The sequence below is a fragment of the Pelodiscus sinensis genome, chromosome 6 (assembly GCF_049634645.1).
Source record: "Pelodiscus sinensis isolate JC-2024 chromosome 6, ASM4963464v1, whole genome shotgun sequence".
Lineage (NCBI taxonomy): Eukaryota > Metazoa > Chordata > Testudines > Trionychidae > Pelodiscus > Pelodiscus sinensis.
Window position 1 is genome coordinate 76,417,105 of NC_134716.1, and position 22,505 is coordinate 76,439,609.

General features: G+C 45.4%; 1 protein-coding gene across 2 annotated transcripts in view; it reads right to left on the reverse strand.

Moving 5' to 3' along the window:
* The window catches only part of RASA1 (RAS p21 protein activator 1), a 118,588-nt gene that overhangs the window by 64,140 nt on the left and 31,943 nt on the right, over positions 1–22,505 (reverse strand). The window contains exons 4-8 of one of the 2 annotated variants that reach the window (XM_075932187.1): positions 22,016–22,086; positions 15,618–15,735; positions 8,617–8,648; positions 6,481–6,533; positions 5,376–5,526 (exon numbers count right to left, since the gene is read on the reverse strand). In XM_075932187.1, coding sequence (XP_075788302.1) covers positions 5,376–5,526; positions 6,481–6,533; positions 8,617–8,648; positions 15,618–15,735; positions 22,016–22,086 — 425 coding nt within the window. The remainder of the gene's footprint in view (positions 1–5,375; positions 5,527–6,480; positions 6,534–8,616; positions 8,649–15,617; positions 15,736–22,015; positions 22,087–22,505) is intronic. The other variant, XM_075932186.1, reaches the window with a different exon arrangement.

Below are 22,505 nucleotides of genomic sequence, written 5' to 3' on the forward strand. Positions count from 1 at the left end.
ATATCAGTGAACATTTTAATATATTTTAATATATATTGTTGGTTGAAAGCATGTGAAAATGTACTAATCAGGGAATATGTGATGAGATCTTTGGCCAGAAGTGCACTTGCCAATAAAAATTGTGTCCAAGGCTCTCAGATGAAAGAGCTAGGTAGAAAAATCTAAACGGAATACGTACACAATTTCATGAGTTAGTCTGGGCATTGTTCATTTCAGAGTCATTAAAGTCTTTGTTTAGTATTGTGTGTTTGATATTGTAAGAGAAAATGGAACACACTGTATATACATCATATGAATAAAGGTATTTCCCACCAAACTACTTAGTATGGATTATATTTTATTCTAATGATCCTCTCAAGAGACTTTTCTGGCACTATTACTAACTTTTTAACTACAGGCAGTCCCCGGGTTACGCGGATCCGACGTATGTCGGATCCGTACTTACGAACGGGGCTTTTCTCACCCTGGAGGATGTGGGCGGCGGGACCATCCAGACGCGCCGCGGTCCCGCCGCCCGGGTCCTCCGCGGCTTTGCTCCGCATCTCCCTAGTCTGCTGGGGGGGGGAGGAGGGGGCGCAGCTAGTGCACACACGCGCCCCCCCCCCCCCCCCCCCCCGAAGACCAGGCTTTTCTCGCAGACACCTGTGGTAGAGCAGCTGAGGTGCTGCTGCTTGGCCCCCCGGCGCTGCGGGGACCTACCCAGCAGTGCCCCAGCTGCTCTGTCCCAGGTGTCCAGATTCAGCTGCTGTTGAAACTGATCAGCAGCTGATTCCAGGAAGCCCGGGGCAGAGTTGCTCTGCCCCGGGCTTCCTGGAATCAGCCGCTGATCAGTTTCAGCAGCAGCTGACTTGGGGACGCCTGGGGTAGAGCAGCTGGGGCGCTGCCGGGTTGGTCCCTGCAACGCCGAGGTGTGGCGCGCTGCGGGGACCTACCCGGCAGTGCCCCAGCTGCTCTGTCCCAGGCGTCCAGATTCAGCTGCTGTTGAAACTGATTAGCGGCTGATTCCAGGAAGCCCGGGGCAGAGAAACTCTGCCTCGGGCTTCCTGTAGTCAGCCGCTGGTCAGTTTCAGCAGTGGCTGAATCTGGACGCCAGTTCCGACTTGCATACAAATTCGACTTAAGAACAAACCTACAGTCCCTACCTTGTACATAACCCGGGGACTGCCTGTATTTCTAACCCCTGTAGTCCTCTGCTAGTTTGAATCTAGAGGTTCCTGTGTCATAGTTGAATTAATGACAAGTAAACAGCATGGCATTTTTAATGAAAAGATGTTACCACAATCTCACCAACTACAATAAGATAATTATGCATTATTCTGTGCTGAGCTGTAGTAGTCAACAATCCTTATCATGAAAGCACCTGTGAATAAAACAGTCTTGCAAAATTCTACTCCCCACTCAACTAGATTCATAACTGACAGACAGACCACTAATATTTTTTTCTCATTGTTGTATAAGCTGGCAATTAGATTTTGTGCAAAGGCTGATAAATTCTAATGAGAATTTTGCAAGCTTGAGTGAACAATAATTTAGTGCTATTTGAAAATAAACCTACTTATCGTGACTATGGTTCTTCAAGATGTGATGCAGACATGTATTCTTCATAGATGTGTGTGGGCCCAGCAAACCAGAACTGAAAACTTTTGCCTAGCAGTCCCCGCAGAGGGACAACAACTCATGCCTCAGGGCTGTGGCTCTTCCACTCGCAAAATGAGGTGGCAGCACTGAAAGCCCACGAGAGGAGACTGATGCTGAGGGGACAGAGGGTGTGTCCTTGAATACATGTCTGCATTATATCTTGAACTAGAATTACAGTAAGTGTTTTTTCTTCAAGTAGATGCAGATGTGTATCCCACACAGATAACTCTCAAATCATACCCTATCCAGAAGAGGAGGGCTTGGCGTCTACTCAAACAGACATTGTGGGACTTCCCTTTCAAGGCCTGCAGCTGCTCATAAAAATACGTATGGACAACTTTGCTGCCATTGTGCAAATGTTTAGAATGGAAATGTCACTGAGGAATATTTTCCACATGGTTTGCATTCTCACCTAATGAGCTTGCATCTATGAGAAGGTGTAGCTGAAGCTATCTAATGTGCTGTCTTGATACAGGCTGCTATCCATCTAGAGATGGTCAGAGACTGTTTGTCCCTTTCATGTAGTCCACATGACATGAATAGGCTAAGCAAAGCATGAAATAATTTAATCCTGACTAGATAAAAGGCTAAATATCACCAGACATCCAGAGTGTGGAAGCACTGTTTCAGATGAAACTGAGATATTATCTTGAATAAAACTGGGCATTGCAGCATTACTGTGCCATGAGAGAACTGAGTGTAACACAGCTCAGCCAATAGGGCCTGCAGGTCACACATCCTTCTTGTAGATGCGATAGTTATCAGGAATACAGTTTTCTGAGACAAGAGGATGCAAGGGACATAAATGGAAAGCCATTAGAGCAGTCAAAACTATGGTTCGGTCCCATATGGGAACCGGTTCTTGGACTGGAGGATGTGAATGGAGAAGCCCTTTTAGAAATCTCATCACTAGAACACTGGAAAAACTGACTTTCCTTGAATACGGGGACGAAATGCTGATACTTCTGCCAAATGCAATTCAGATAACTGAGCACAAGGCCCCATTTCTTTAGCTGTAATAGGTATTCTTAGATAGCCTAGATCAAAGCCCTTGTTTGTTGGGTTCCACAGGCCAAGGAACATACTGAGAACATATTTCATTTTGCTAAGTAGGCTCTGCTAGTGGAGTAGATTTTACTGTTGAGTAGGACTTGGAGAGCCTTCAAGCACAGCTTTTCCCTATCATGCAGCAGCCATGCCATAAGGAAACAGAGCTGATCACAAGGTGGAGGGTGAAACCATGGTTCTGAATGAGCAAGTCAGAATGGAGAGAAAGTGGTCTAGAAGGTTGAACCAAGAGAGCAAAGAGATCTGGGAATCAGCACTGCCTTGGCCATGCTGAAGCAATGAGAATGAGCTTGGTCTGAAACACCTTAAGTTTGAAGATGACCTGAGAAATAACCAAAGTACTGGGAAAGAAATAAAAAAGAGTCAACCACCAGCTGCAGTGGAAGGTGTTGGAGGAGGAGCCCAAGCTGAGGGCCCCTTGAAAGAATCATAGAATACTAAACCTGGCAGTGACCTCGAGAGATCATCAAGTCTAGTCCCCATGCCCTCTTGGTAGGACCAAGCACCATCTATATCATCCCTGACAGATGTCTATCCAACCTACTCTTAAATATTCATCTACTCTTAAATATTCCACAACCTCCCTAGGCAATTTATTCCAGTATTTAACTACCCTGAGAGATCGGAAGTTGTTTCTAATGTCCAACGTAAACCTCCCTTGCTGCAATTTAAGCCCACTCAGTCTTGCCCAATTTAAGCCCAAGCCCAAATATTTAACACAGCAATTTTTCAGTAGCTGAACATTAACTCCACAAGCTTGGGCCATCCAGGGGCTTTTTATCCCTATGTAGACATACTCTGCAAGGAGCAAGAGTTGGAGAAGACCTTAGACTACTCTAACTTGTAATGGGGGCAACTTTCATGGAATCACAGAACACTAGAACTGGAAGGGACCTCGAGAGGTCATAAAGTTCAGTCCCCTGCCCTCACGGCAGAACCAAGCACTGTCTAGACCATCCCTGATAGATGTCTATCGAACCTGCTCTTAAATACCTCCAGAGATGGAGATTCCACAACTTCCCTAGGGAATTTATTCCAGTGTTTAACCACCCTGAGAGTTAGGAAGTTTTTCCTAATGTCCAACCTAAACTTCCCTTGCTGCAGTTTAAGCCCATTGCTTCTTGTCCTATCCTGAGAGGCCATGGAGAACAATTTTTCTCCCTCCTCCTTGTGACACCCTCTTAGATACTTAAAAACTGCTATCATGTTCCACCTCAGTTTTCTCTTTTCTAAACTAAACAAGCCCAATTCTTTCAGTGTTCCGTCACAGGTCATGTTTTCTAGACCTTTAATCATTTTTGTTGTTCTTCTCTGGATCTTCTCCAATTTCCCCACATCTTTCTTGAAATGTGGTGCCCAGAACTGGACAATGTACTGCAGAGTGGAAGAATGTCTCATGACTTGCTCACAACTCTCCTGTTGATGCATCCCAGAATCACATTTGCTTTTTTTGCAACTGTGTCACACTGTTGACTCATATTTAGCTTGTGGTCCACGATGACCCCTAAATCCCTTTCAGGAGTACTCTTTCAAGGGATGTTAAAGACTAGTCGACCAGTCAATTTCCCCACCCCTCAAGCCTTGATGCTTCTATGAGATAGAGGCAGAAAAGTGGGGGAAGGAGTCCTTCAAAGTGGCTGCCCCAACGCGGCATTTCAAAGGAGAAGAAGTGGAGCCCACTGGGGGTCTTGTACATTTAAAAGGAGGAATGAGGAAGTGCCTATCGACTAGTAGAACAGTCGATGGAAATTCCGTCAACTAGTCAATTAACTGCATTTTAACATCCTTAACTCCTTCCTAGACAATCACTTCCCATTCTGTATGTGTGAAATGGATTGTTCCTTCCTAAGTGGAGTACTTTGCATTTGTCCTTATTAAACTTCATCCAAAGTAACACTATCTGTTTTCCCTTATCACAAATAGGTCAATCATGGAGACGCCCCATGTGAACACTTGCCTTTGAGGACCACTCACGTCTTAAGGAGAAAACACTGCTGAGATGGTCTACAAAATGATTTTATGCTCCCTGGCAATTGGACTATACACCTTTGATGAAGAATTGATGATTCTATGATGATTTTATGCTCCCCGGCAATTGGACTACTCTGATGAAGAATTGCCACTGGTTGATCATCCCTAGGCAGACTAACCTGGAATGCTCTCACTCTTGTTGGTTCACATAGTATATTATTTAGGCAAGTTCTGGTGCTTCCAGTCCCACCTCTTGATCTTCAAGTGCCAAAATAATAAGTGGGGAGAAAAGGAAAATCTCATTTTGGGTTTCCTATCTAAATTACAACTAATTTCTTTAAATGTCCAAATTTAGTCATTAACTCACCATGATCCTGAAACCTTGCAATGCATTATAGCATAATACAGTTGACCTTTAAAAACAGATCTTTTTCCATACACCTGATAGGTCAATCATGGAACCCAACAAATATAAAATGTTGAATATCATTTTTAAGTCATATTTGAGCCACAATTTTTCATCTAATCAGTCTTTTTATGTAGCCATTAACCAGGGCCATTAACCAGCCATTCTTAAAATTCACCTAAGCATATTTTTAATCCAATTCATATATACGCCTGTAAATAATAAACACTGACAGATTACAGTTTTTCTATAGTCTTTTTTTAAAACTCTATAACCACTGTGTGTAGCTTACCTGTTATAATATCTTCCTCCCATCATAAATTGATTGTTTGGAGTAGGGCATATTTTGAAACGTTGAATATTTTCACTGGTCCGGAAATAAAGTGAATAATCACCAGGTGTATTATCAGAGGGCCTCACAAGAAAACTGCACACCTGACCAACTGAAACAATTATCAGGATTATTAATAAAGTACCAGTCACTATTACATTTCCTTCACAGTACAATCAAAAGGCATTATCCAAACCTCAGTGGATATAAATTGGAATTGGAATTTGGAACAAATATGTGCATATTTAGCTCAGAATCTAGACATTTACTAATTTATTTACCACCCTCCTCTTTACACTTCCAAAGTAACCAGCAGCCAACTTCACTTATTGATTCCAAGGCTAGAATAGACCACTAAGATGATCAACTAGTCTGCCCTTCTGCTTAACACAGGCCATAGAACTTCCCCCAAAATAATTTCTAGACCATAACTTTTAGAAAATCATTCAATCTTGATTTAAAAATTCTCAGTGCTGAAGACACTCCATTTGGAAAAAGAAAACACATCCTGACAAAATGCTGATGTAAGTTCCAACAATTAAAATAATTTTGATCTAATAAAATATTCAGATAAACTAACTGCAAAGCAGTATTTTCTATTTCACCATTTTTAACTTTCTGCTTTACCTAAGTTAGAAACCCTGATGTTTTAAGTTCTGAAGGAATACCGGCCTCCAAGAAAAAAAAGAAATTGCACTATGTATGACATTACTTCTATATATTGTTATTCAGATTAGAAAGTTACAGCTGTTATTAACAGCAATTATTTGAAACATTTATTACTCAACAAATATACTGATTAGCTGTTTCAATAGAAGTTATGTGACCAGGTAGCTTTTACTGTCTTTAATACCAACTTTAAAATAATAATAATTATAATATTTAGCTCTCATGACATATTACTCATATTACAGTGGTGAAAACAAACCCCAACCAGGATCTGGAGTTCATTGTGTGGTGTCTTATTCACACACAAATAAACTTTATAGATTGGAAATGTATACATATAGCATTATTCTATCTGCTGTTTCCCTGATGCCTTACCCCCAGAAATGAAAGACAATACCTGTCATCAGCAAATTGTAAGCCTCTTGTTTGGATATCTTCCCGTGGAACCATCTTAACAAAGATGAAGAGAACAAATAAGAAAGCAAGATTATCAGCAGTCTCTTTTTTGGTACTGTAGGCCTCCAAGTCTCTGGTTCCTATGAATTAATCTTTAATTAAAGACCTAGTAGGTGAAGTAAATCAACTGAACATGCCTCATAAAAATATGTTACACAAAGATCCAGTTCTTTGACAAAATATTTAAACATCTAAAATTAATTTTGAATTAAATTAAATATTTGAAGTAGAAGTCAAAGATTTAGATATATAAGCTGTCATGTACAAAGTATATATACACGAGATAATTTTTCTGGTAATTACTTGAAACTGATCTATGGCAATTTAAATGAATTATGAATGTAAATGCCCTGTCATTCTTCAATAATGGGAAAAATACACTAAGTAGCTGGAATTTTACTATGAATTTGCACAGGAACTGGGAAAAGGAATTCTCAACCCAAGCTGCAAAAGGGAAGAAGGGCAGCAGAGCAGTTACACAGTCATTACTCCAATCTTATAGCTGAAATAGCCTGTGTGTGGTGGAGCCATGCCATGACAAATCCAGAGGCATCAGTCCAGCCTCAAATAATTGATACAGTGCATGGTGCCTTTATGTAATAAACAATGTCCATTTATTCCTATCTGAATATTGGTGATGTCATAGCAGAATATTTGGGAGAATTCTTGATCCATCTCTAAATTCATATGCTCAGCATCTGATCTCCCAATGGTCTGCCACATATTAGTTACCCATATTCTCGATGGTTACCCCAAACTACAATGACCCATTCTTTCATGATTGCTTTCAGGCAGTTTAGTATACCCTCACCTTTCTTTTTCATATGCATGGCATTTCTAGCACCCATATAGGTGGGAAAAAATTCTCTTCTTTCCTGGACTAACTTTCCATTTATAAAGAATAACAACTATGAAAAGGATTTTTTGTGTGTGTGTGTGTGAACACCTCAACAGATTGTATCCCTAAAAGGAAAATAAGCACAATTTTTATTTTCCTTCCTAGGTCACCTTTAAAGAACAGTTTCTTGATGTGTGAACACTTAAAAAATTGTCCAAGGGAACCTCTAAGCAACAAGATCATTAGGTATAAGGTATGAAAGTGGGGAAGCGCAAAGCAACTTCCAGGAATGGTGCAGAAGATAATCTCAATAAATTAAGATTATCCAATTAATTAGGCTGTTTTACCCCAAACTGGATGACAGAATCACCAGTAAAGTGGGTTGCCACCCCACAGCAACAATTCTCTTTCCCCATCCAACATATCTGCAAGTGCCTTCAATCATCGGCCATTCCGAGATTCTGATCTGGTAATAATGGAAGCAGGAGACAGAAGCAATGGCAATCAAAGATCGTGAAGCCAATCAGTCACGTAAGTAGCAGGAGATTCAGCTGCAATGCTTAGTTGCCACTCTTCTTTTTCATTGCAAGTAGTTCTACAGATGACAAGTGTTACTATCTGGTCATTGAATCCTAGGTCATGATTCCAAGATTTTCATGTTTTATATAAAAATAAAAACTGATGACTAAACTTTTGGGTTTTTCAGATATAATTTTAAATAGATTAAGCAATTTCAATGAGAAACTGCTACATTGTTAAAATCTCATCATTACTGGACTTTAGTAGAGAAAATCAGCAACCAATACATTGGTTATTAAAGTACCAGATCAGTGAATTCAGAACATTAGTTCTTCTAATGTATATACTCTCTCCAGACGAAAAGATTTTGGGATTAGACTGGTTTTAAAAGAGGTCAGCTCTAGTATAGAAATTTTTATATTCAAACAGTAACATGTGTTGCATATTCTGGGTGAAGTTCACTACTATCCAAGGCCTCGTACAAGAATTATCCACCACAAAAATCTATTTAACCTAAACATAAGTCACACTAAAGACCAAAGTAGAAGTCTGCTAGACAGAGGAGAAACATTAATCTTAGCAATCAGTATAGGGAAAATATGAGGTTAGAAAGAAGTTAAGACTCGCCTTTTCAGAGGCAAATAATTTCATAGCTTAAATGTACAAATAATTTATTCCACGATATTTGTTTTTCTTTGAGAACAAACAAAAACCCCTTACATTTTGCCTTCATGTGGGTCTTCTTCACGTCCCTAATGAGAAAATTAACACAGTAAGTGCATGATGCAACAGTTCACATACTCAGTGATATGAAGTATATTTTCTAAGTTTTTAGCTTTGCTATAGAAGTCAATAAATGCTAAAAATAATTCATTTATATTTAAGATATGAGAAAACAATGAGGAGTCCTGTGGCACCTTAAAGACCAACAGATTTATTTGGGCATAAGCTTCTGTGGGTAAAAATCATTTTGTCAGATGCAGTTTTTACCCACAAAAGCTTATGCCCAATTAAATCTGTCAGTCTTTAAGGTGCCACAGACTCCTCATTATTTTTGCAGATATAGACTGAAACAGCTACCTCTCTGAGATTTAAGAAATGAGAGGCATTTTTTGAACTAAAGGTCTTACTACATAATTCTATGAAAGAGGCTTACTATCTGGTGCATCCCTACCCTTATTAAAAACACACTTTAAAAAAAAAAGAGGGCAACATTTCCTACAATTTCAGATTTGGTTGATAAAGTTAATACTACTGATGTAATGTTTAGACTTCTGTTCATTTGAATTGGTACTGCACAATATTTTGATTAAGAAACTAGATCACCACAAAAAACAAATATGGCATACACTGAATGAACTAAAAACTGGCTGATAGATTCTCCATTTAAAATTACATTTTGAGACCAATCAAGGTGGTACATTTCTAGCTGGGTTCCACAGTGATCAGTTTTGATTTTATGCTATTTAACTTTTTTATACAGGATGAACCTCCCAAATCTGGGACCCCCTGGTCCAGCAACATCCGTGGTCTGGCAAGGCTATGGATATTGCTGAACCAAAGAGCCCTGGAAGAGTGGAGTCTGCGGATTCCCAGCTGGACCTGCAGCAGCTAGGCAGAAGAACCCCAGTGTCAGCCTGGCCAGATGGCATCTGGGAGCCACCGCCCCAGCCAGGGAACCCCCAGTGTCAGGAGACAGGCAGCCAGAGCAGCCCCAGCAGGAGAATCCTGAGAACTCCCCTGCAGCAGTGGGGCCACACAGTGGCCCAGAAGCCCCAGCCAGGGAACCCTAGTGGTGGGGTCAGGCAGCAGCCAGGAGTCCCAGACCTAGCATCGGAATCCCCGATGGCAGCGGGGCCAGCTGGCAGTCACAACTAAAAAACCCTGGGAACCCCCCAGCAACAGTGGGTTCAGTGGCGGGTGGGCGGCCCTGGCTAAAAATCCCATGGGGCAGCAGAACTAGGCCGTAGCAGCAGGGCAGGCAGTAGCTGGGCGGCCTCGGGGCCAGGAAACCCTGAGAAACCAGAGCCAGGAGTGGCGGAACTGGGCTGATGGCAGCTGGGCAGCTCTGGCTCGGAACCCCTCGTGGCAATGGATGGGGAGCCTCAACCTGGCCAGCAGGGCCCCAGCTCCTAGAGCCCCATGGAGGCGAGCCAGCAGCAGGACAGCCAAAGGGGAAGTCAGCCAAAGTGATGACTTCCCCTGATCCAGCGAACTCCCTGGTCTGGGACGGCTCAGGTCCCAATGGTGCTGGACCAGGGAGGGCCAATCTGTATTAACATGAAAGAAAACCAAAATTATTACTGATTAAATTCGCAGATAACACAGACTGGAGAAGTACCAAATAATGAAGAGTACACTTCACTGATAGAGCCATCTGGATGAGCAGCTCTCAACCAGGAGTCCAAAGCTCCCTGAGGGTCCACAAGCAGGGCCAACATTAGACGCACTGGAGATTAGGGATGAAAGATGAAGTCTTGCCATGTGGGGCTGAAGACCAGTGGCCCAAGCCCTGCTACCTGGGGCTGAAGCCAAAGTCTGAGAAATAGCTTTTGCCAGGTCCCCCTGTGGCATGGAGACCCAACCAAATGCCCTGCCTGCTACCCCTCAATGCCAGCTCAGGTGTTTATATGCAGAAAAATAGCTGCTGTGGAATACGTGATGCCTGGAATTGTTATAGCTTTTGGGGAGGGGGAGATCAAGGGAAGAAAAAAGTTGAAAACCTCTGATTTGGATCACTTAATAAGTTGGGTACAAGCAAGCAATATTCATTTTAATATATCCAAATATACAAGCTACACTGGCATAGAACAAAGGCCATACATACAGTGTGGGAGACACTGGAAAATAGCGTGTCTGAAAAAAAACTTGAAGACCATGCTAACTAATTAGCTGAACATGACATGTTCCCATCCAGTGCAATCCTGTGGTGAAAACAGCTAATGTGATCTTTGGATGTAAAAACAGGCAACTATCAAGTAAGAGTAGAGACATTGTACGACATTTTTGGGTCTGGTAAGACATCTAGTGCAACACTGTGTGTCCAATTCTCATTCCAACAATTCAAGAAAGATGTTCAAAAACTGAAAATGAATAGTCCCGTGGCACCTTAGAGATTAACTTTTCGTGGGCAAAACACACATCCCTCAGATGAGCAGAGTAACTCTGCTCATCTGAGGAAGTGGGTTCTTTTCCATGAAAGCTCATGATCTCACTCACACTCACACATTGGTCTCTAAAGTGCCACTGGACTACTCGTTTTTAAAGTTACAGACTAACACGGCCTCTGAGGCATTCAAAAATTGGAGAGGATTCAGTCAAGAGCCACTAAATTGATCAAAGGATTGGAAAATATGCCATATAGTGAAAGATTCAAGGAGCACAATCTATTTATTTTATCAGAGATAAAAGTAAAGGTTAATTTGATCAGTCAAAATATCTTAAAGGAGGAAACAAATCAGATCTTCAATCTAGCAGAGATTTGTTTAATAAGTTTCATTGGCTAAAAGTTGAAGATAGCCAAATTCAGGGTGGAAATAAGATGCATATTTTTAACAGAGAGGGTAATTAACCAGTGGCACAGTTTATAAAGGACTGTGGTGGATTCACTGACAATTTTCAAATCAAAACTGGATTTTTTTTTCCTAAAAGATATCCTTTAGTTCAAACAGGAAGTAATTGAGAGAAATTCTATGGCTTCTGTTACGCAGGCAATCAGACTAGATGATCATAGTCATTTCTTCTAGTTTTAATCCATGGGTTTTAATGCAGACTGAGAGTTAGATTTTAAAGACCACTAAAAACTATATACAGGCAGTCCCCGGGTTACGTACAAGATAGGGACTGTAGGTTTGTTCTTAAGTTGAATTTGTATGTAAGTCATATTGTACCCCAGAAGTCCCCGATTCAGCCACTGCTGAAACTGACCAGCAGCTGACTACAGGTAGCCTGAGGCAGAGCTGCTCTGTGTCGGGCTTCCTGGAACCAGCCGCTGATCAGTTTCAACAGCAGCTGAATCTGGATGCCTGGGACAGAGCAGCTGGGGTGCTGCCGGGTAGGTCCCTGCAGCGCCGCACCTAGGCGCTGTGGGACCAACCCGGCAGCCCCCCAGCTGCTCTACCCCAGGCGTCCTGATTCAGCCGCTGCTGAAACTGACCAGCGGCAAGAAAAGCCTGGTCTGCTGGGGAGGGGGGGGGCGCACTAGCTGCACCCCCCCCCCCCAGCAGACCAGGCTTTTCTCACCGCGGAGGACGGGGGCGGCAGGCTGCACTCCCCCCCCCCCCCAGCAGACCAGGGAGAGGCTTTTCTCGCTGCGGAGGACGCGGGCGGCGGGACTGCCCAGACGCGCCGCAGTCCCGCCGCCCGCGTCCTCCGCGGCTTTGCTCCGCGTCTCAGCTGACCAGGGAGACGCGGAGCAGCTTTTCTCACCGTGGAAGGGGGGGGCGCAGCTAGTTCGGGCTTCCCTCACCCCGTTCTTAAGTAGGGATCCGACATAAGTCGGATCCACGTAACCCGGGGACTGCCTGTACATCAATATAGTAGTTACAGTGGAAAATAATGCTGTGCGTAATTCATCCACCCTTGGAGAGTAAGAGATATTGCAGTATAGCCTAGCACACTGCAAACTGTCAGAGTCCTCAAATTAGACAATATGCTCCATCAGTTATCTGTGTATTATCATTAGAGAGCTAGTTATGTATAGCTCTTCTCAGACAATGTTGTACAAGTAATTCAATTGTCCTCAATTAGACAATGTGTGGATTGATTTAATCCTTGTAGATGTTGTAAACTGACAATTCTAAAGACTGAATTAGTCTACTTATTCATGAAAAAGTATAGCAGCAGAAGCAGTACACAGTTTTTCACACCACTCTGCTGATATGCATCCAAACTGATCTGTGTACATTACCTCCAAAAGTGAGAGATTAGTTTAGTGCCCATGCTTATTGATTCTCTTTACACACTATAGTGAATCAGCTGACACCAATTCTTGAGGAGTGGCAGTTTTGGTGAAGCAGAGACCCATCCATGCAAAATGAACTGGAGTAATAAAGACCCTTTAGATGGGAAAATACTATCCACTCACTTTGTATGCTCAGATAGCAAGCAGCTACAGGGTGTCCCCACTATACGTTCAAGATACATTCAAAAAACACATGGACATGTAGCGAAGGACGTAAAGCAGGGAATTTTTTTCCCCGCAGCTGACTTCTGTTCGTACAAATTGGTCTTTTTTTTTTTTTTTTTTGCAGGACGGAAGCGCAGACAATGGGGGGACTTAAAATGGAACTGTTCCCACAAGCATCAACCATGCTAGTGCAGAACCAATGTATACCAGGGTGACTTATAGAGAAGACTCCCTGTACCTGCTAGTGCACAACTGGTGGAGGCATTGACACTGCCCGTAGAGTAGATGTGTCCTGGGTGTTATACAGTGTAGCTCCATTAAGCCAACTCTCCTCTGACATATGGTGCCTTACAGTCAACTTGGCTGGCCCCAATTAATATTAAGGACAGCATGGCAGATGCTGAACCAGGGAGATTTTACTAGCAACTTGATATGCCCGATTGTCCCATTCCCTGTTATGAATGGAACTCTCAAGATGGGGAGCTATATACATATAAACTTAAGGAACTTGGCTATTTCATTAGAAAAAAATAAGGTATCGTGGCACTTTAGGAAGCCTCACAAAACACAACGGCAGAGTCACTTCTATTGTAAACATCTGGATTTAGAGAACTGCCTATGAAAAACTCAATGCTATTCATTTCTACAAAATTAGAATAAACTCGTTTGCCAAGAGGTGGTTTGGTCTTAAGTATTTTCAGTTTTGAAAATTAGGCTTGAGGAGTTATTGATATGTTGATGCTAAATGAGAGACCTGGTTAGTACATTTTGAAAGAAAACTGAATATACACCACTGTAGGATGCTTAGCAATTAGACTAGATATTGTGGCTGTTGTGCATTAATACTTAGAGCATGGGTTGGCAATCTATGGCACATGTGCCATAGGTGGTACGCAAGCTTTTTTTCACGGGCACACGAGCTTCCCTGCTGGACACGTACACTGACCATACGGGCCTGTCCCAATTTTAAATACTCTGTCCTGGTGTACCCATAAAGTAGTGAAAAGTCCTGGAAAGACCTGCTGGACATTTCATTATTCAATGGTGATACTGTGGGGCTTGTGGGGAAGAAGCAACCAAGAAATGGCTTTGGGCACTGCCATTGCTCCTCACGCAGCGCAGCAGCCTCTTGCACTCAAAGTTCCCTCCGTTGGAACTTTGCCAGTGGGCAGCCGGGCCAGCTTCTGGTGGCGCGCATTTTCCAGCCACTCCTCCATGCACTGCCCACCACGCCCTTCCCCATGGAACTGCATCCTCTTCCTCCAGGCCGTTTGCTGGTACAGCTACCAGCACCACCGCCAGGATGAGGTAAAACCCGGCATAGCTGCTCCCAGTCCTCCATGCTTTGGGGCTGCCACTTCAAGCCCAGCAGGGGCGCTGCAGGGCGGGGTGCTCTCGGGCTTAGCAGGTGTGCTCTGTACTCTGCCACTCTGTCCTCCCCACCCCTCTCCACCCTGCTGGGGAAACAACGGTGAACTGTCTCTGGTGGGGAAGGTCGGGGTTTCTTCACCCCACACCCTGCTGCACCAGGATCCTTGCTGAGTGGAGGAGGGAAGGGCTGAGCTCCCTCCCGCTTCCCATCCTGTTTGGGGAACAGTGGCGTGCTGTCTAAAGGCTTTCCCCGCTGCAAGGGGGTGCGAAGCAAGGTAAGTGTCCCCCCTCATGCCCACATACACCCCCAATTTCCCTGACTTCCCTCCCCCCCCCCCCGGCAAGACTCTGCACGCCCAGCTTGCTCCGACACCCTCCCTCCTGAGGAGACACCCTGCCCCAAGCCCTATCCTATACCCTACCTCCAACCTGCTCCTGCATCCACTGTTGCTCCTGCTCCCTGCCCCTGACCAGACACCCTATGCCCAACCTGCTTCTGCATCCCACCTCCTGCCCAGATCCTACACTTCATCCCTATTCCACACACTGGCAGCCCTGTCCTACACACTAAACGCCTCATTTCTGTCCTCATCTCAGAGCCTAAGGGGGTCCATAAAATCCACTAACTCTGAAACCCCAGAAAAGTAAATCTGGCCTGTGTGAAACCCTGAACCTCAGTCCTCCCTGTCCCGTCCTCTCACCTTCTGAGGCTGGAACGCCAGAGGCATAAGGTATTTCAGTTGGGGACCACATCAGTGAGGGTTGGGAGTTTGGGGAGGCTTTTTTTGCTTCTCAGTTGTGTGGGCCCCAACTGATCTTTCTGTGGCTTAGTGGTCCCCAACCTAAAAAGGTTCCCCACTCCTTCCATAAATAAGGAAAACATTGAAACCTTTTGTACTGGACATAAATTAATATTTTAATTTTATTTAAAATGAAGTTTGATAAACTAATATGAGAAAGTTAAAACGCTTAATCTGTTTAATAATTTAAATTAAACCATCCTCTCTAGCTGCAGCTAATTCTGAAATACGGTCACCATACCCAACCTGCCCACCATACGTAACCTGCCCCAGCCCTACACCTCCCCGCTCCTCCTCCCAGCACACAGATCAGTAAATAGAAGAGAGTAAGTTAAATCTTGCCTCGCCACCTCTGAAAGGTTGCCGACCCCTAACTTAGAGAATCTCAAGTTTTCAAACTGATTTAAATATACAACACTTACCACTTCTTCCACCAGATCTTCCACAATAAGTCCTTGTTCATCTGTCCGTAGATTTGTAACCCACATCCAACCATCTTCCAATTCATTATGGACGATAAACATGTCTCCTTTAAGGAAACTAAAGAGAACTACAATAAGACTATTAAACTAGAACTGCAAACAAGGTGTAATACTTTTGATGAGGATAATACATTGAACATAGCTTAACAAAAAAGTTGTGTTTTCAAAACTTTAAAGATGTCTGAAACAGAAACACACTGTATTTGGTATCCCCAAAGTCAACCTATAATACAAATCAATCTGTTCAGACCACACATTATGAAATGAGCACCCGTTAGATACGGACACATCTGATTTATTTGGATTTCTAATACTTAATTCCAAGAGACACCTTTAATTTTCTAATCAATTAGGCAACACTCATGCTATGATGCAATCAATGATAGAGAAAATAGCCAATCAAATCAAACACCAAATTAAGAAAGAAAAAAATCAAGGACAAACATAAGTGTATATACAGGTAATATAATGAAAATAGTGACTTTACACAAGTTCACAACATTGTAAATCTTATGTCTGAAGGGAGAGGTTTCTGTGACCCTACATATGAAAGCAGAACTTTTAGTCAATACAAATACAGGTTTTAAAAGCCCTACAAAATGGTACAGAGTTGTGTAATTACCACTGGGTCATGATGGTAGATGGGCCTTGTTAACTATAATCAGGGATATAATACAGGTTAGAGTGTGCCTGAAAGCTTGTCTTTTTTTCAGTTAATTGAAGTACTGCCCTAACTCATCTTGTCTCTCTAATACCCTGGGAATAAAATGGCTACAATACTGCAAACAACAATGGAAGATAACAAATTTTGCTCTCTGAAACTGAAAAACCATAACATGAAACAAAAGGAAGCAAACTGTAAAGCGACATCTACTTCCTGAGCAAATGCAAAAAACCCATCACCATCTATACCGTCTCAGCGCTACACACAATTTCAAGTACAGGCAGTCCCCGACTTACGCGGATCCAACTTATGTCAGATCCGCCCTTACGAACGGGGCTCTCTCGCCCCAGAGGTCGAGGTAGCGGATTGCTACCTGCGATCTCTGGGGCGAGAAAGCCCCGTTCGTAAGCTGCTCCGGTGACCCTGGTCTGCTGGAGACCGTCTCCAGCAGACCAGGGGCACCGGGCGGGTTCCCGCGCTTCTGAGGCTTTGCCAGAGCAAAGCCTCAGAAGCGCGGGGAACCGCCGCTGCTGCCGCTTCAGTCCCGGTGCCTGTGGTCTGCTGGGGACCGTCCCCAGCAGACCACAGGCACCGGGACTGAAGCCGCAGCCGCGGGGGGGTCCCGCGCCTCCGAGGCTTTGCCAGAGCAAAGCCTCAGAGGCGCGGCACCCCGCTGCCGCTGCGGCTCTGCTCCCCGTGTCCCTGGTCTGCTGGGGGGGGGGCGCGTCTAGTGTGCTTCCCCCCCCCCAGCAGACCAGGCTTTTGTTTTGGACCCTGGAGCAGAGCAGCTGGGGCGCTGCCGATTGGTCCTGCAGCGCTGCTCTGGGCACTACTGGACCAACCTGGCAGCACCCCAGCTGCTCTGCCCCAGGTCCTGATTCAGCCGCTGCTGGTCAGTTTCAGCAGTGGCTGAATCAGGACGCCTGGGGCAGAGCAGATGGGGTGCTGCTGGGTTGGTCCAGTAGCGCCGAGGAGCGGTGCTACTGGAGCAACCCAGCGGGACCCCAGCTGCTCTGCCCCAGGCGTCCCCAAGTCAGCCGCTGCTGAAACTGACCAGCGTTGACTACAGGAAGCCCGAGGCAGAGTTGCTCTGCCCCAGGCTTCCTGGAATCAGCCGCTGATCAGTTTCAGCAGCAGCTGGCTTGGGGTTCTTAAGTTGAATCTGTATGTAAGTCAGAACTGGCGGTCAGTTTCAGCAGCGGCTGAATCCGGACGCCAGTTCCGACTTACATATAGATTCAACTTAAGAACAAACCTACAGTCCCTATCTTGTACGTAACCCGGGGACTGCCTGTATGCTGAAAAATTCTCCAGAAGGACTTAAAGCCTAACAATAGTCACCAAAACAAAAGCAAAATGTGAAACCAACAACTCTACAATCCATTGAACACCTCTTATGTAAGAAGGTGCCATTGTAGTTCTTAAGTGTAGTGACTATATTAACAAGGCCAACTGATAACTCTCCAACACTACTCAAAAAAGACCTTACAACACATTTTACCTGGGAATTTTACCTGGGAATTAAAAGATATCATCAAATCCTCCAACAAACTACTATAAGGGAAAATATATGATCTTATCTCACAGAAATGCATCACAGAAACCTTCTACATGCTTTCCAAAGTAAGTTTTAAAAAAGGCAATCAAGGCAGACTCATTTTATCTAGCCATGGCACTTAATAAAGGAATATTGGGAGTCAGAAACTAGAATCAAATAACTCCCCACACAAAGAGTCAGCTTCCTCTAAGACCAAACTGATTTCCTCAAGAAACTTGGCAACATTAGCTACCTCCCACAAGTTATCATCCTTAATATCACCATGTACACCAATAACCCTCAAAATGACTGCACACTGCCTACCTCAAACATATAGAAGACAACAGACATCACAGTTACCCACCCCAAACACATCCCTAATAGGGTTACCAGATGACTTAAAAAAAAAACCACACACACAGACCACATTTAATCTCAGATGGGGGGGGGGGGGACCGGCTAGAAGAGGAGCGGGGCTGGCCGGGAGAAGGTCGGGGAGAGTGGGGCTGGCTGGGGGAGATAGGGGGAGAATCAGCCGGCAGGAAGCAAGGCTGGCCAGCAAGCAGGACTGGCTGGGGGAGATGGAGGGGGATACCAGCCGGCAGGAAGCAAGGCTGGCCGGGAAGCAGGTCTGGCCGGGGAAGATGGAGGAGGATACCAGCCGGCAGGAAGTGGGGCTGGCCCGGAGGGGGTCAGGGGGAGCGGGGCTGGCTGGGGAGGAACCAGCCAGTGGGGAGTGGTGGTGAGGGGTAGGGGGGAGGGGAGAGACCGGCCGGCAAAAAGCAGGGCTGGCCAGGAGGGGGTCAGAGGGAGTGGGGCTGCCCAGGGGAGGGAGCCGGGGGAGGGGGGGAGGAGAGCATTGGCCGGCAGGGAGCGGGGCTGGCTGGGTGGGGAGGAAGGGGGAGTCAGAGGGGGCTGTCTGGTGGAGAGGAGGTGGGGGGGGGGGGGAGAGAATTGGCTGGCAGGGAGTGGAGCTGGCTGGGAGAGGGTCGCGGGGGGGGGGAGGGGGCGGGGAGAATCAGCCCACAGGGAGCGGGGCTGGCTGGGAGGAGGTCGGGGGTAGAGAATCGGCCGGCAGAGAGCAGGGCTGGCTGGGAGGAGGTCAGGGTAGAGAATCGGCCGGCGGAGAGTGGGGCTGGCCAGGAGGGGCTTGAGGGGAAAGAATTGGTCGGCAGGGAGCGGGGCCAGCCGGGAGGGGGCCAGGGGGAAAGAATCAGCCAGCGGGGAGAGGGGCTGGCCGGGAGGGAGGGGGGAGAGAATCGGCCAGTGGAAAGCAGGGCTCATGGGGGGGGAGACAGCTGGGGGGGAACCAGCCAGCAGAGAGCAGGGCTGGCCAGGAGGAGGTCGGGGGGAAAGAATGGACCAGCGAGGAGCAGGGCTGGCCCAGGCGCACACAGATCCCCAGGTGCTGCCCGTCCCATGCACGCCCCGGCAGAGCGCATTATCGAGTCCGGTCCTGGGGATTCCATCCCGCCCCACCCTCCTCCACTCTACTGCGTAGTTGCATACTGCCTGACTGGTGACACACACACGCAGTGTGACTCACGCAGTGTGAGAGTGTCCATCAAGCAGGCAGTACGCAACTACATACTGATACTCATAATAATAAAGCTTACTTAATTAGAAAATACCGGACATTTATATGTCTGGTATTTTCTAAATTTCTTTCCCAGACAAAAAGCTGAAATACCAGACTGTCCAGTTCAAAACTGGACACCTGGCAACCCTAATCACTAAACTTATCCCTCTTCCTCCTCATCCCATAACAATTTTACAATAACTAGGGGGCTGCGCCCCTTGCTTGCTACACTTGACAAACCCCATCTCTCTGAGGGTAGGTGTCTGACCAGGGGGAGGGAGGCAGGAGCAGGCTTGGGTGCATGGTGAGAATGTTGGAGGGGCAGGGTGTCGGCTGGGGGGGTGCTGGAGGTCTCGGCTTGGGAGGATTGGAGCCACTTACTTGCTTTCATGTGGCTCCCAGCACCATAGCTCAGTCACCGCCTATCCTGCTTTTAAAAATGCCTATCCTGCTTTTAAAAATCTAGCTAATTTGTTTTGCATTAATCATTTGAGATAACTATAATTAATTGAGAACCTTAATTTTCATATTACTCTATATGTTGAAAGTTTGCCCTCACCTGCAGTGCTGGCTGTGTTCACTTTTGGTCACCCTACCTCGAAAAAGATGTAGCAAACATGGAGAAATTTGCAAGTGAGGCAATGAAAATAATTAGAGACCCAGAAAAGTTATGTGTAAAGAGAGACTGAACAGACTGGGACTGCATAGTGTTGCCAGCAGACAGCCTCCTAGGGCATGCCAACGCTACACATACCAATGAATAAGTGGGCACACATTGGGGGCTCAGATGGCAGAGGGGACCTGGTGCAGCTCCAGCAGCTCCTACCCAGTGGTGCAGCCCTCCAAGGTGTGAAGCAGGAGCCGGAGCTGGAGCTGGAGCAGCACATGCCCAGAGGGACAGCACTGAGGCTGTCCACAGCAAGCAACTGAGGATAGAGGTGGACAGTGGCCTGTGGATGCTGATGACATTACATCATTTCATATACATATAAACAACCACTTTGTAAAATCATGGGAATAACACTGGGTACTTGTATGACTCCCAGGGCCAGATTAAGGGGGGGGCTAGCCGGGCAGCTGCCCAGGGCGCCAACCGATGGGGGGCACCTGAGGGCAGCTGTAAGGTGCGCAGCGTGCCGGGAGGTGGGGCCACGCATGCATTGCGCGCCTGCTGCCCAGGGAGCTAGAATGGCTCAAGCCAGCCCTGATGACTCCCCAACATGCCAAAGCCCTCATAGACCACATTAAGGAAAAACTTCTGTACAAATACACCATGAAACCAATGAAATACCTAAGACACTCTGATGACACATCCTCTGGACAAATGACCTACACTCCCTCAGACTGTCACAAATTCAACAACCAACATCCACCACCAAACTCTCTCTAAGACATTCCTGCACATAAGAGATCTTCCAGCTGTTGCCCTGATGCAGTTGCAGTTCTGTAAGGTCACCTGTGTAGCTATTCTACGCTGATGGGATAGAGCTCTCCCATCGGCATAATTAAGACAATGAGCTGTGTCAATGGAAAAGCATCTCCTACCAACACAGCGCTATCCACTCTAGCACTTCCTTCTACCTTCAATGTAATTTTGGTCTGTCCAGGGGTGTTTTTTCACACCCTAAACTGACAATAATGCTAGTGTAGACACAGCCTTATTCATCATTGGTTTCAATTACTATCACCATCCTCTTCCCCACAAACAGATTAATAATTTTTCCTCAATTTTCATTTTAAAAAGTGCACACATGACACCTCCCCCCCTTTGACTGAAGATCAAGCCTAGAGGAATTTAATTGATCAGCTGAAAGTTTCAGAAAGTTACCGTGAGACTGACAACAGAGAATAAAACAAACTACAGGGTGAACCTCCATTGTCCGGCACCCTCGGGACCTGAGTGGTCCCGAACGACAGAATTTGCCAGACAAGGAGAGGTCAAGGCTTCCTACCTGGGAGCAGGGATCTGATCCAAGCTGGGACTGTGCTCCATACTGCCTGCCCTGCTGCATCCAGCTCCGCCTTTCCCCTACACTGCACCAGCCCATGACCGGGCACCCCCCCCCATTGCCAGGCAGGGCTGCGTACCCAGGTGCTGGCCCAGCTGACTCCAGCCCTGCCTAGGGCTGCACTCCCCACCACAAACCCCAGCCAGGACTGTACTCCTGGCTGCCAGCCCTGATGCCTCCATCCCCCACCAGCCTGCACCCCCTCCCCACTCCCCATACCACGCTGGCCTTAACCAGGGCTCCCTGCATCTTTGCCAGCCCTTACTCCAACTGCATTCCCCACCTAGCCAGCCCAATTGCCAGACCAGAGAGTTGCAGATTGTAGAGGTTCAACCTGTAATAGTTCTCCCCTTTTATAATTTAACATGTTTATTTGGTAAACATTAGTACATATGAACTCAAAACAGAATGCTACTGCTTCTATGACTCATTCTGACATCTAGGAGTGGAAAGACTGAGATGTAAAAACAAAAAAAAATTATTTCTATTCATTAAGACTGAAAAATCCTCTAGAATTTTAACTGCATCTAATTCTTTAATAAAACATACCTTATTTCATCTGTGTCTGGCACTTTTGTGTATGGCAGAATGGCTCGAACTCTCCTTCGGTCTTCCACTGGCTACAATTTAGGAAGGAAAAATGTCTGATTATTGCTCTTCCATAAGTAGAATCCCCCCCATATTACTGCTAGTTTGAGAGGAGAACTCATAATACACAGTCAAATAGTCCTACTATTAAAGTTATGATAGTTCAAGACTGATCAGGGTTAGATTTCTAATTTGATTCTAGCCTTGGAATGTCCAAAAATACTGTTAGAATTGTGGCATTTTAGTTAGAAAAAAATTCCATTTGTTTATTTTATAAAATAAGGGAAAACACCAGAAAAGAGAAAACTGCATTACAGCCTTTTTATATAGCCTCTGTTTATAGCAGTGTGGAGTCTCCACATAGTTGTGAGTTTTTCAGACCAACATTTTCAATTTCAAGTGACTCTGTGATTCTGAATACCCTAATTCTGAGAGACCGCAAAGGAGCCAG